General features: G+C 41.0%; 1 protein-coding gene across 2 annotated transcripts; it reads left to right on the top strand.

The window, feature by feature from the left end:
* Positions 1–740: 740 nt before the first annotated feature.
* Positions 741–11970, top strand: zdhhc23b (zDHHC palmitoyltransferase 23b). Of its 2 annotated transcripts, none has more exons than XM_080864971.1 (5): positions 741–1132; positions 4445–4599; positions 7523–8212; positions 8614–8781; positions 10893–11970. In XM_080864971.1, exons 2-5 carry the CDS (start codon positions 4463–4465, stop codon positions 11158–11160), a joined length of 1263 nt encoding a protein of 420 aa, XP_080721097.1. In that variant the 5' UTR covers positions 741–1132; positions 4445–4462; the 3' UTR covers positions 11161–11970. The 2 variants fall into 2 exon arrangements, with proteins under 2 accessions (XP_080721097.1, XP_080721096.1); XM_080864970.1 differs by having other exon boundaries at positions 741–1050; positions 10893–11969.
* The last annotated feature ends 76 nt before the right edge of the window (positions 11971–12046 follow it).

Genomic DNA, 12046 nt, shown 5'->3' with positions numbered 1-12046 from the left:
TGTTAAATTAGTTTTCTCTTTAAGTATTCAAAAAGCAGACTATGGACAGCGTGCATTGTTTTGGTTATATATTTCTGATATGACAATGAGCCATGATGCAATATGATACGTACACAGATGGCTAATATTTAAGGCTCAGGTAGGTGGGTCATTCCTAGTATTTGTTGCAATTTGAGTCCATGTGAAGGAACTGAGATTAATGTTAAAACATTAGCTTATCTGATGAGGCATTGATGGGACTAGTTCTTGAGATTTTGAGTCTACAAGACTGAGTCAATTTTCCTAAATCTTGCCTGTGACATATGCTCTCCATACAGTAATAATTAAAGACTAAAACTGGAACTTATAACAATTAAAACTAAACCGAAAAATTACACTATGGAAACTAAACTATATTAAAAGCAATCAGATGGCTATGTATCTAATATAATCACTTTTTAGCACACGTGTGCTAAACTGCCATGTCCACAATCATCAATTATGCCCGGATTTAAGTTATAAAAGTCCAAAAAAATGTTGGCATTATCTCTCTTGCATAACCAAATGTGCAAGAGTAAGATAAGCTTAATTTATAACGGGACGAAGCTTCTCACAAAGACCATTAAACTGACTGTTTGTTTTGATGGAGTGTTGGTACACAGCTTTTCCAGCACTTCACCTGAGCACAGCTGTGCATGCAGCAGTAGCAGCATCATGTGGGAGTAGGCTGGGCGGGGAAAAGCCACTTCATGTGACGTCAGTACAGAAACAGTTCAGCCAGTTTGGAGAGGAGGAAGCAGGACTTCTCTGTGTACCGAAACCTGGACGTCCACGCAGAAGACACCCCCCGGCTCCTGCAGGAAGCACCAGCCGAGCCGGATACTCAAACCCAGCCCCCGCCCCAGCAGTTGCCGCCGTTCCGCGGTCACTTCACGCGACTTGCATTTAGCGGCAGAAACACCGGATACGAGCTCTGCTGCCGGGACCGAGACTTCCGTTAAGAAGCACGGCGGGGGAAAATCGTTCCAGTCGATATTTCTAGAGGCTGGCATGTAGCAGCCCCGTGTGCAGGTATGTTTACCCGGGTTTGTCGGGTCGTGAAACCTGCTTTGACGCAGTGTGTCGCTCCGGTGAGACGGCGGCTTGTTGGCAGGTAAACGTCGGTTGAACGTCGGTTAACTGTGAGCTGCAGTCTGCAATTATGTTACCGACAAGCTGCAGGATTCATTGGGTTAAATGCCAGGGAAAACGGTGAAGTCCTAATATTTACATGCAGTCGAGTTTAAAGTCACAGCGTCTCCAATAAAAACTGATTTTTACTGAATGTGTCAGCACAGCATCCTGTTACTGGGACAAAAGTTTATTATGCAAGGTATAGTTTAGAGCAGGTGTGCTGCAGAAAAAAATAACTGATGATGTTAATTGATTATTCATAAGCAGGCGTGTATTTAGTTATTCTAATGCCATCTTGGCTCCCCATCTACCCTAAGTAAAATTTCATTGATAACACAAGTTGCAGCAATCAGCAGTTTTGTGAAGTAACACTTGTCTCAATGGTTTTCTATAGAATGTTCATGTTTATAACACTCGATAGTCTCTATATATGCTGACTAAATGTGGGGTAAGGAGTTTGCAGTAAGGCTACAAATAACCTGAAAGGTAGTTTTTTTATATGCCACTACAATTGTTGTAACTTTTGGTTATCTGTAATCGCAGCTGCTGTTCTGCGTGGTAATCATTTTTGGGTTTCTGTAGGGATGGTTCTGTGGATCAGCACATCTCTTTTACAGCCTTGTTTCTTGTGAGAAAGCAACATGTGGGACATTCCCTCAGTATGTAGTATTGGGAGGTGGGAGAAAGAATAGTAAAGTGGGAAATCTGGTCATCCTACCTATAAAGTATATATTAAGCTACAGCCAGCCGCTGTTAGGTCCTCCACCTGGAAGGTTTAGCATGGTGTCTTGGTTGGTCAGTTACCAGGTGTGTAGGTGTCTAAGAGGCTGACTTCCAAACGAGGTGTAGCTTCCTTGACCACTAGTGGTACATTCAGACCCGTTTTAGGAAGTATGAGAATATTATTGCTCTGGAAAAAAAAAAGCAAAGGTGGTCTTCTACCAGTAGGAAGCCATGGGAACATGCGTTGGTCTGGATACATCCATGGGAGCTTAACTATGTAAATGTTAGGCATAGATAAAAGTGCTGTGATTGAGTGGTGATTGTGATAATGAGATGTGTAGTATCTTAACTTGAGTAGAAAGGTCCTATATAAGTACCAGTCCATTTACTATTTGAGTCTTTGCACATGTACAAAGACTGATGTTGTAAATCCTGCTTTCTGCCGAGCACTGAGTGGAGGTGAGGCCACTTTAAGTACTTTTTATGTCTTTACAAGCTTCAGGAATTTAACTGTGCAGCTCTGCCTTTTAATGTACAGTCATTTGGACAGTGACATAATCTTCCTAATTTTGCTGCTGTACACCAGTTAAATGTATTTGTAATGAAATGGGAAAAATGTAATTAAAGTGTGGACTTTCGGAAAGGGTTTAGAATAAAAGTCTGCACTAAAACTGAGGATTTGCAGCCTTTTTTATGTAGTCCCTCCATTTTCATGAGCTTAAAAGTAAACAAACTAATGTTCCAAATGTTGGGATTATTTTAATAATTAGATGCAAATCCCATTTAGTTGATGACTCCCTAAACCCACAGAGCTCAACATGATCTGAATTTCCACCCTTATCCATCTGTACTCAGTGTTTTACAGTCATTTTTTAACATTTGACTGAAATTGTGCAGAAAGAAGCTCAGTAGCTTAGGAATTCAATCTGCTGCTGTTAGGAAAATGTGTAAACCACTACCCTATTAGCTGCTGTTGGCATGCTTTTGGTGCAAAATACTGATAGCGTAACAGTTGATATTACTACGTGATATTATCAATTTGCAGATCTCTCCGTATCAACATTTATAACAGCTGATAAATGAAAAAAGTAAAGAAGAAATGGGAGAAACACCATTCAGGCACGTTATCACTGTTGCTGTTGCATAGTTTGTCCACTAGAGGGCACTGCTGGTAACAAGGTAACAAACCTGGTAAGAAAGCAGTAACAACCCCTCATCCAAGCAGAGTGTGAACGAGTAAATACACATAAAAGTACACATAACAAGTGTTAGGTACATTGGTTTATGTTTTGTGTGTATGTGGAAAAAAAACCCCAATATATCAGCTAATATATCAGATACTGGAGTCCCCCAAATATCGGTTGGAGTGATTGTATATCGGTCTGTCTTCATTTCTTTGTCAGCAACGGGCATTGAGACACTGAGACATTGTTGGAGGTTTCCTTGTCACACTTCTTTGGCTCTGGTATATAGTCAAATGAGAATGTTATTTTATGCTGTTTATTTTCACATTCAAATTGAGAGTTTGGCCTAGGATGAGAATGAGCCTCGATTGTGTCAGACAAATATGGTGTTTACAGCAAAATTATATAAAGTAAGTAAAGCAAGCATCCTCGACAGTTGCAATCTGGAACTATTAACTATGAAAAATGTTGCTGATTTGCTTTCAGCTAATAATCAGAGTTGTAAAAGTGACGTCTTCCATCCTAAACGACAGCAATTCCTAGATATTGAAGCAAAATGATGTGCTTTGCCCTGAAAAGCTTTTTGGCCAAAGCATTAAACACCACAGCTGTAAAATTGCTGAGTGCAACAGTCACACTGTAAGCCCTTGCAGCAGTATTTTTCTTTATTTGTCAGGGAGCAGATGTGCTGTTTGGTGCTAGCACACGCCCATTAATCAGTACATGTAACCCAATCTGTCCTCTCTTTAGGATCTTACAGATCCAAGGGTGCCTGGAAGGACCCTAATTAGATGCTGGTAACCTTTTCTGACCCAGAATGTCCTTTTTAACACATTAGCGTGATTGCTGGCTGAGCTTTAATAATAACACACAATTTCATTCTGTGATTTATTGCTAATCAGAGGCTCATTCATATTCCTCCCAAAGATAGAGGTTTAACTCAGCTGAAGGATTAACCCCACTTTGTCATGCCATGATTGAGAGGCCACCTAAGACCTGCCATTGCTATAACTGCTGACACCACCTCAACCCAAATCCATATCCATCTGTGCCACATAAACAAGCCAGTGTGCGGGGGGTGGGGGGACTGATCATTTGCTGTAAATCATTAAAGGGTGACAGATGTGTGACAGATGTGAGGACAGGAAGTGACGTGAAAGTGCTGTGGAAATCTGTTCAGAGCACTCCACCATCTAAAATGCATGCAAGTGTCTGGTAAGCTGCTGCATGAAAAGGTCAGTTCAGCAAAGTGGTATTTTCAAATGATTATTAGCTGAAAGCAAATCAGGTAAAGGTATTTTCACTTAATACGTTTCCCTTCCCTTTGATCATCTGCAACTTTTCACTTTCCTCGAACTCATTACCTGTTTTAAAACCTCTGACAGGCTGCAGGGCTCTCTGTAATGAAGAGGCAAGCCAAGAAGGTGCTGGAGGAGGAGGCGGTCTTGTGCTGCTGCGAATACATGAACAGACATGGACAGCGCAGCCATGTAGCAGCCTGCTGCTGTGACTGTGAGGACCTGGATGACGCCTGTGACAGGTGGGAAATGCGAGATTTAATTTTGTGCCCCAATTTAAGGCAAGATAGACAACTTGTTTTTGGTGTATTTCGATGAAAATCCATAATAGTCTTTAGGTGAATTGTAATTCGATTGATCTGAACTAGACTCCTGTCCCTCCTCTGAGCTGTTTTTGGCCAATCACAGGCCCTGCTAAAGATCATCAGTTTTTAGGAGAGAATGAAAAAAGTTAGTCGGCTAAGGATTAAAGTCCATGTTTCTTTAATGTTTTTTTTAGATTTTATAAATTTAGTAACAATTTAACATCACAGTTGAAATGTTACTGGTTCAGACTTTAGGAGATTTTCACAAAACTACATAACTACAACAAACACACAGACTGTAGTTAAATCAAGACAAAAAACGTATAATACTAATACTATAAATAAAAAGGAGCAACCTTTAAAGATCTGTTATACCAGCAGAAATAATATACAGAAAACAAAACACAAATCAGACAATTTGGTCAAATTCCTGGACTTGTCTGACCAGCGGTGCAAAATCCAAAGAGAATCACATCATTTTCATACCAAAGCTTCTAATATAGCAGTGCTGGGATCAGTGACTCTATGTGAAAGATCCTTGGTTTGACACTGGGAGGAGACATTAACCCAGTGTCATGGGGTCACATGTACACGTGTACTCCCAGTGCCCAGTCCAAAACCCGGATAAATGGAAGGGCTGTGTCACGAAGGCCATCTGGTTTAAACACTGTGCCAAATCATTTACAATCACATAACAGAACAGCTGAAAGTGCTGGTAATTCTCTGCTGCTGCTTGCATTATATGTGCAAAGGGCACAAACTGTCTTGCTTGTTCTTACAGAGACGCTTTAACAGAATTATAACCCAGAAAGTAAATTTAAAAATGTAACTACTGTCTTAGTTCTGTCTATCTAAAACAAAAGATATCAGATAATTTTATTTCTACCACATCAGTGATGGAAGTAAGGAGTTACTTTTTTCAGTAACGAGTAATCTAACTAATCACTATAACTATCGTTACAACGCCGTTACAGTTACTAACAAGGAAAACTATTTTTCAACAAACAGACGGTTGAAGCTGTCTTCAGCTTATTGCACCTTATATCAGTTGCACGGAAGCAGCTGTCTATGTAAGTAATCAGGGCCCCCCAAGATCTGGGCGCTACAGCGTTAAGCAGCTCCGCGCGCTCCCGCGGACGGCAATCACTTTCTCCCTGACGATCACTTTTTGGCACAACACCTGGAGCTAAGGGAGCAAAACAATCGCATGAGTGCTGCTGTTTGACTGAGGAAGAATGAAGTAGTCGCGGTAAGCCAATCACATGACCACTTTAAGATGACAAAGCAACAAGGTGATATATACCAGTTTTTAAATTGTGTTGATAGGCCACGTAAAACCAGAGTCATGATAAACAAAATATACGCGGTGTTTGTTCCTGAATAGTTTTGTCATGTTTAGGACAGAGCTAGCAAGTACTCTCTGCTTATGACCAAAAAAACAACAACAAAAAACCTCTACCCTTTCATGTTGGTGGAAAAATGCACCATGTCGACCAATCAAAAAATGATATGGCAACATGACATTTGGTTGTTTAGGAAGAGGGGGAAGTTTTAGGAGTGATGGTGAGAGAGAGAAAGAGAGAGAGACAGCAGAAAAGTTAGTTAAGTAGTTAATGTGTTGTCTTGTGTAGTTAGTCTGTAGTGTTGTGGGTAGTTTTGTGTTGTGTGTCAGAACAATGAGGCGACTGCTGTCTCCAGGTAGAGAATAGGAGTGATACACCTGCTGCTGTCAGACCTGCAGGTATCGGGCTGTGATGTTCTCCTTTATAGTGGACAGAAATATTTGGAGTGGCACAAATAATTTGTGCGCCAGCTTATTGAATGCAGAACAGCTGATTGTTATGTAAATAGTTTGAAATTGTTATAAAAAAAAGGGGGTAAAAGGTAAACGGCTGCAAAAGCTGTGCATATGATTTTAAAATTGACAATTTATATTTGCATTTAAAGTTATGAAATATGATTCATTAAACACGTTTGTGGTTGTTACAGTAAAAAATCCAACTTTTTCTACTCTGATATTATGTTTTTTTTTTTTTTTTGTCTGATTTTAGATCAATTGTGTTAATACAGTATGTCAAAATGAAAACATAACTGTAAATTCATACACGCTGAAAAGAATGATACCAAACAAGGCAAAGTAAATAGTTTTTAAAGGTGAAATGTAGAGGAAACATCAAAAGTAGTTAAAAATGGCCAAATCTACCCTGGACCCCAGAGGATTAAACATTTTTTTTTTAAAGTAATGCAATAGTTACTTTTCAAGTAATTAATTACTTTTAGAATCTTGTAACTCAGTTACTTTTTTGAAGAAGTAACTAGTAACTATAATTAATTACTTTTTCAAGGTAACTTGCCCAACACTGTACCCCATTAAAATCACATTTTCATTGAGGCCCACTTATTCTGAGATATTTCGTAATATGAAGCTTTTTTGTATTCCTGTTGGGAGGGTCGTAGAAGAGAGGGGAAGACCTATAATTTTCGGCCTCAGGTGTGATTTGTGTGTGCTTGTTGCAGCTTTATGGCCCAATAAGAAATGCTTCATTTGCCGTCATGTCAGTAAATGTTGGGCTCTTGATAGTTCCATTAGTCGACTAATTTGGTAGTCAGAAGCATGAGTCCTGCTGATGACTGAATGCTTTATTGTATCATCAATATCAGGTTTTTCACATAGTGACACTCAGGGTATAAAAATCACATTGTAATTGCAATCTGCTGTTTATTATGAAAATATGATGAATGAATAACTTGTATTTGAGTTCTCTGTCTGTATTTTGGGTGCTTGAAACATGTTAGTAAGTTCCCTACATGGTTACTTTAATTAAAAAAAAGTATTACAGCTTTTCCGTTACCTCATCAGGTTTCTGAAGAGGGAACCTCAGAAGCCTGAATCCCTGTCACAGGTGGCTGCAGTCGTCACAGATCGGATTCGTGTGCCGTGGCTGTGGGGTGGAGCTCGCAAGGTGGACCTGTCCATCATTCCTCCTCTTCTTCTCCTTCCTGCCCTGCTGCACCTTGCTGCTCTCCACTTCCTGATTGGGATGGTGGTTCTGACAGCTCTGCCGGGCTTAGTGCTGTGGTACTACTATTTCACCCACCGTAAGAAAGGACGGACCCTCTTCTTCCTCAGCCTGGCCCTTTTCTCCTTGGCGTACATGTACTACTTGTTCATCACTGAGGTGTTTCCACGTGGGGATTTTGGACTGCTTCAGCTAGCGCTGGTAAGCGTCGGGGTTGTCCTCACCCTGCTGGCTCTTTTCCACACCAAGAGAGATCCGGGCATCCTGCACCCAAACGAAGAGTCCGTTCACAGCAAGGTGGCGTATTACAGCTCCCCCACAGGCAGAAACCCTTCCCTCAGTGGTGGGAGGCAGGATGTGACGATGACTGTAGCCAACCGGGCTGGGGTGTCGGAGCATGCGGAGGAGGAAATGAAGGAAAGCAACCGAAAGAACTGGTGTCAGGCATGCAGGATGGTGCGGCCCCCCAGGGCGGGGCATTGTCGCATCTGTGGTGTCTGCGTGCTGCGTCTCGACCACCACTGTGTCTGGTGGGTTCCATTCAAATTCCTCTCACTCGACCTGCCTGTCATCACTGCTTTCTTCTCCTTCAAACACTGAAGTTGTCTTGTTTGTGACCTGCTTCTTTTCTGCACAAAGACCACGCAGATCTAAAATAACACCTTTAATTTATAAGAGTTAAGTTACTCTGTCTTTGCAGGTAATGAGCTCAGAGAGAATGAATATCTTTGTCCTCTTGTGTCTAGCTCAACATATTTTTTTCTATGTTGTGTTAACGTCACAATTTCCTTGCTGCCATCCTTCTATACCATGCACGCTCCTGCATGTTTGTGTGTAGTGTAGTGTAACCCTGGAGTCTCAGTACAATGTTTTGTCTGCTTGTGTGTGTACACGTGTGTTTGTGCGTCCCCTCCTGTCTGTGTCGGGGCAGGATAAACAGCTGTGTGGGGCAGGCCAATCACCGCAGCTTTCTGCTCACGCTCGTCCTCTTCCTGTTGACGTCCCTGTACGGAATCAGCCTGGTGCTACAGAGTGTGTGTCCACGGCAAAATCTCCTCTTCGCCTTACTCTACTGCCCAGGAGTCTACAACCAGTACAGGTAGTGGAAACAGACATACAGTTCTGTCAAAAACTAAGTATACCCCATTAATCAAGAGCTTGTAGAACCACCATTAGCAGAACTTTGAAGTGGTATTTTCTGTTTGGCTTTATCATGTTGCTGTGAAGGAATTTTGGCACATTCTTCTTTACCACATTACTTCAGTTCATTGAGGTTTGCAGGAATTAATTAATGCAGAGCTCTGTGAAGGTCCCACCACAGCATTTCAGTCAGTTTGAGGTCTGGGTCATTGCAACACCTTTATTCTTTTATTTTTCAACTATTCTCTTGTAGATTTGTTGCAGTGTTTTGGATCATCATCCTGTTGCATGACCCAGTTTAAAACCAAGCTTTAGCTGCCAGAAAGATGGCTTCACATTTGTCTCTAGAATACTTTGGTACACAGAGGACTTCACGGTCAAATCAGTGACTGCAACATGTCCAGTTTCTGTGGCCACAAAACAAGCCCAAATCATTTTCCCTCCACCACTGCACTTTATAGTTAGCATAAAGCTTTTGTGCTGATATGATGTGTTTGGTTTTTCTGTGCATTATGGTCAAACATCTCCACCGAGCCAGGATACATGGGCATTACATCAGGAAGGACATCTGGTGTCAAATCTGTGCCAAGTTGTAACTTTCAGATTCATTCACTGTTTGAAATAAGGGAGCAGCCTTAAATGACTATTCATGTATGTGTGTATTGATTGGAAACTGTAAAGATTTCAAATTTTTATGCATAGCTAATTGAATTCTGGCACTAGCATCAGGGCTGTAACGGTTCTGAAACAGAGACCAAATCCAGAATGAAAACAAGGCATTGCCCCACAGACATCAGGAAACACTGGTGACAAATGGAAGGATAATACCACTACCATAAGCCACACTACACTAGTGGCGGTGTTATCTTTGGTGTCAGCTTTATTGTGAAATACACAGTTTAAATCAACTTTTTTGTTTTTTTGCAGAGAAGACTTGTTGCTGTAAAAAAAAAAAAAAAATCTGTGTAAATACAGGTTTATAATCAGCTCAGTAAGGTTTGTATATAATGACGTTCAGTGACCATGTGGACCTGTGGTGGTTAATGCTGAGATCTAAAATATGGAAGTGAACTAAAAATGAATGAGAAGAAGTGTTTGAGTTTACTTTTAATTCATTATTTCATCACAGGTGATCATACATGTAATTTATTTCCTCATTCGCCTTCTCATTGATCTCCAGTATGTTGTCCATATTCCAATATGATGGAATTAGTCTGTTATGGCGTCATTGTGATGTCGTAAAAAGTGTGTTGTACAGCTCTCATATAATCTGTTACTCGATATGGTTTGACTTTGTGTCCTAACGATGAATGTCAAGGTCAAATGCTTAGCAACCCTAGGTACCCAAACAAATGGAACAGATTATATACTCTGTACTAGTATTTATACTAGAAAGAGCATAATAAATAAATCAGGCTCTACAGGCAGGTTTCCTTAAAATGTAATGTAATCAACATATGTATTCACAGTGCCTTATTAATTAAAATTAGGAGCCTCTGTATTGTTACCCTGTGAACAAAATTAAACATCTTAACTGCACAGCGTCAGTACTTGTGCTTAAATAAACACCCACAGCTGAGATAGAGTCCACAGAAAATAGGGTTGAGAGCCTTTTTCGCAGCAATTAAGATCCTCACTGACCCACTGCACAGCCATTTAATACTTTTCCCAGAACTACCAGAAGTAAGTGAGGACCTTCCATGAGCATATTGAGTGTCTGGCTTTTTTCGCTCTACTGAATCACTTTCAAGAGTACCTTGAAGCAGTGCCCAATAAGCTGTTGGAGAAAGATTCACAGTTTTTGCTCAGAGCAACGAGCATGCATGTGAAGTAGTTCAAATGACTAGTACTGGCACTGCTACTGAACTGAGAGTTAAAAACTGTGAATGAGTATCATGCCCTCAATATGTAAAAATACTGGTTCTTTTAACTGTGATCTGTCCATTTACACCCTTTTAAACTGGTTACACTAAATATTTTATCTTTGAAAGTGGCTGAGCATGAAAATAAAACCCTTTTGCTGGTAAAAAAGAAAAAAATTGACTACCTCCGTCCTTGTCTGTGTTCCAGCACTGCTCTTTGCTTCACCTGTGCGTGGTACAGCAGCATCGTGACGGGCGGGTTGCTTCACCTGCTGGCGATACAGCTCATCAACGTCAGCTACAACGTGACCGAGCGCGAAGCCCGCATCGCCCTGCGAGAGAAAACCGCTCGCAGCGCCTACTGGGGACTCGTCGTGAACACTGGCGCCTATTCCCGAGGTTTCCGTGGCAACTGGTCTGAGTTCATGAGCATGGGAGACAAAGTGATTCCCCCCTCTCCCACTGACTTGGTGTGAGAGACTTGTGATGCAATGCTGTTTAAAGTTTGGGAATTGTGGCTGCTGGTGTGTTAGTGTCCACTGGATGGCAGCATGACTCCTTTTAACTGATTGGACGTGCTGCTGGCAGCAAACCTCAGAGCTGCTACGTTTTTAACGTGCAACATATGGACTTGCACTGACTTTGACACTTAGCAATAACAACTACTCACACCCATAAGATGCACATACTGCCATAAATGTGAAGGACATGCAGGATCTCCTCTATGCAGCTGGTCATATACGTCACCTCTGCCAAACAAATATTACTAGTCCTTCACGCTGGATGTCTTCCTTGACTTGAAGGCTGACCTTATGTCTCCCCTCCTTCGTAGTGCCTTGATGCGAGACAATAACTCCAATCTGCTGATCCTGGTGGGGACATTTTGTCTGAACACAGCACAAGATGATGCCTCTGAGTGCACAGATAGGATATTCAAGGAGGCTCTCTAGGGCTCACTATAACCTTTTCATCATTCACAAACAGACTGCACTTGACCTTACTTGGCCTTGTGAAACGAATTCATGGATATTTATCACAACTAATTGAAACATTTTGGCACAGGCCAGATAGGCCAGCTAATTTGAAGTTCCACAGCAGCTGATTGCTTAGTTATTACCACACGGTTACTTTGACTCTTTTAATCCGTTTCAAAACTGACTCAGAAATGGAACAACTCTTAGATAAATGGAAAACGCAAATGAATCAATATGTTTTGGCATCAGTTAGAAATGAGTTTTTCACTGCTTTTGGTTCTCACAGGCATTAAAGGGGTTTTTTGTTTGTTTTTTGTATTCCAATAATTGCTCTGGTTGATTTATGTGTTTCTGTGAAAATATTTTATAAAATAAATGTAAGAAGTGT

This window comes from Rhamphochromis sp. 'chilingali' (assembly GCF_963969265.1).
Source record: "Rhamphochromis sp. 'chilingali' genome assembly, chromosome: 18".
Lineage (NCBI taxonomy): Eukaryota > Metazoa > Chordata > Actinopteri > Cichliformes > Cichlidae > Rhamphochromis > Rhamphochromis sp. 'chilingali'.
Note: the sequence above shows the minus strand (reverse complement) of the source record. Positions and strands in the feature narration are given on the sequence as shown.

Coding starts and splice junctions, on each gene's coding strand:
- zdhhc23b (XM_080864971.1), top strand. CDS start 4,463: ATGAAGAGGCAAGCCAAGAAGGTGCTGGAGGAGGAGGCGGTCTTGTGC. Junction 4,600..7,522: donor CTGGATGACGCCTGTGACAG/GTGGGAAATGCG, acceptor TTACCTCATCAG/GTTTCTGAAGAGGGAACCTC. Junction 8,782..10,892: donor GGAGTCTACAACCAGTACAG/GTAGTGGAAACA, acceptor TCTGTGTTCCAG/CACTGCTCTTTGCTTCACCT.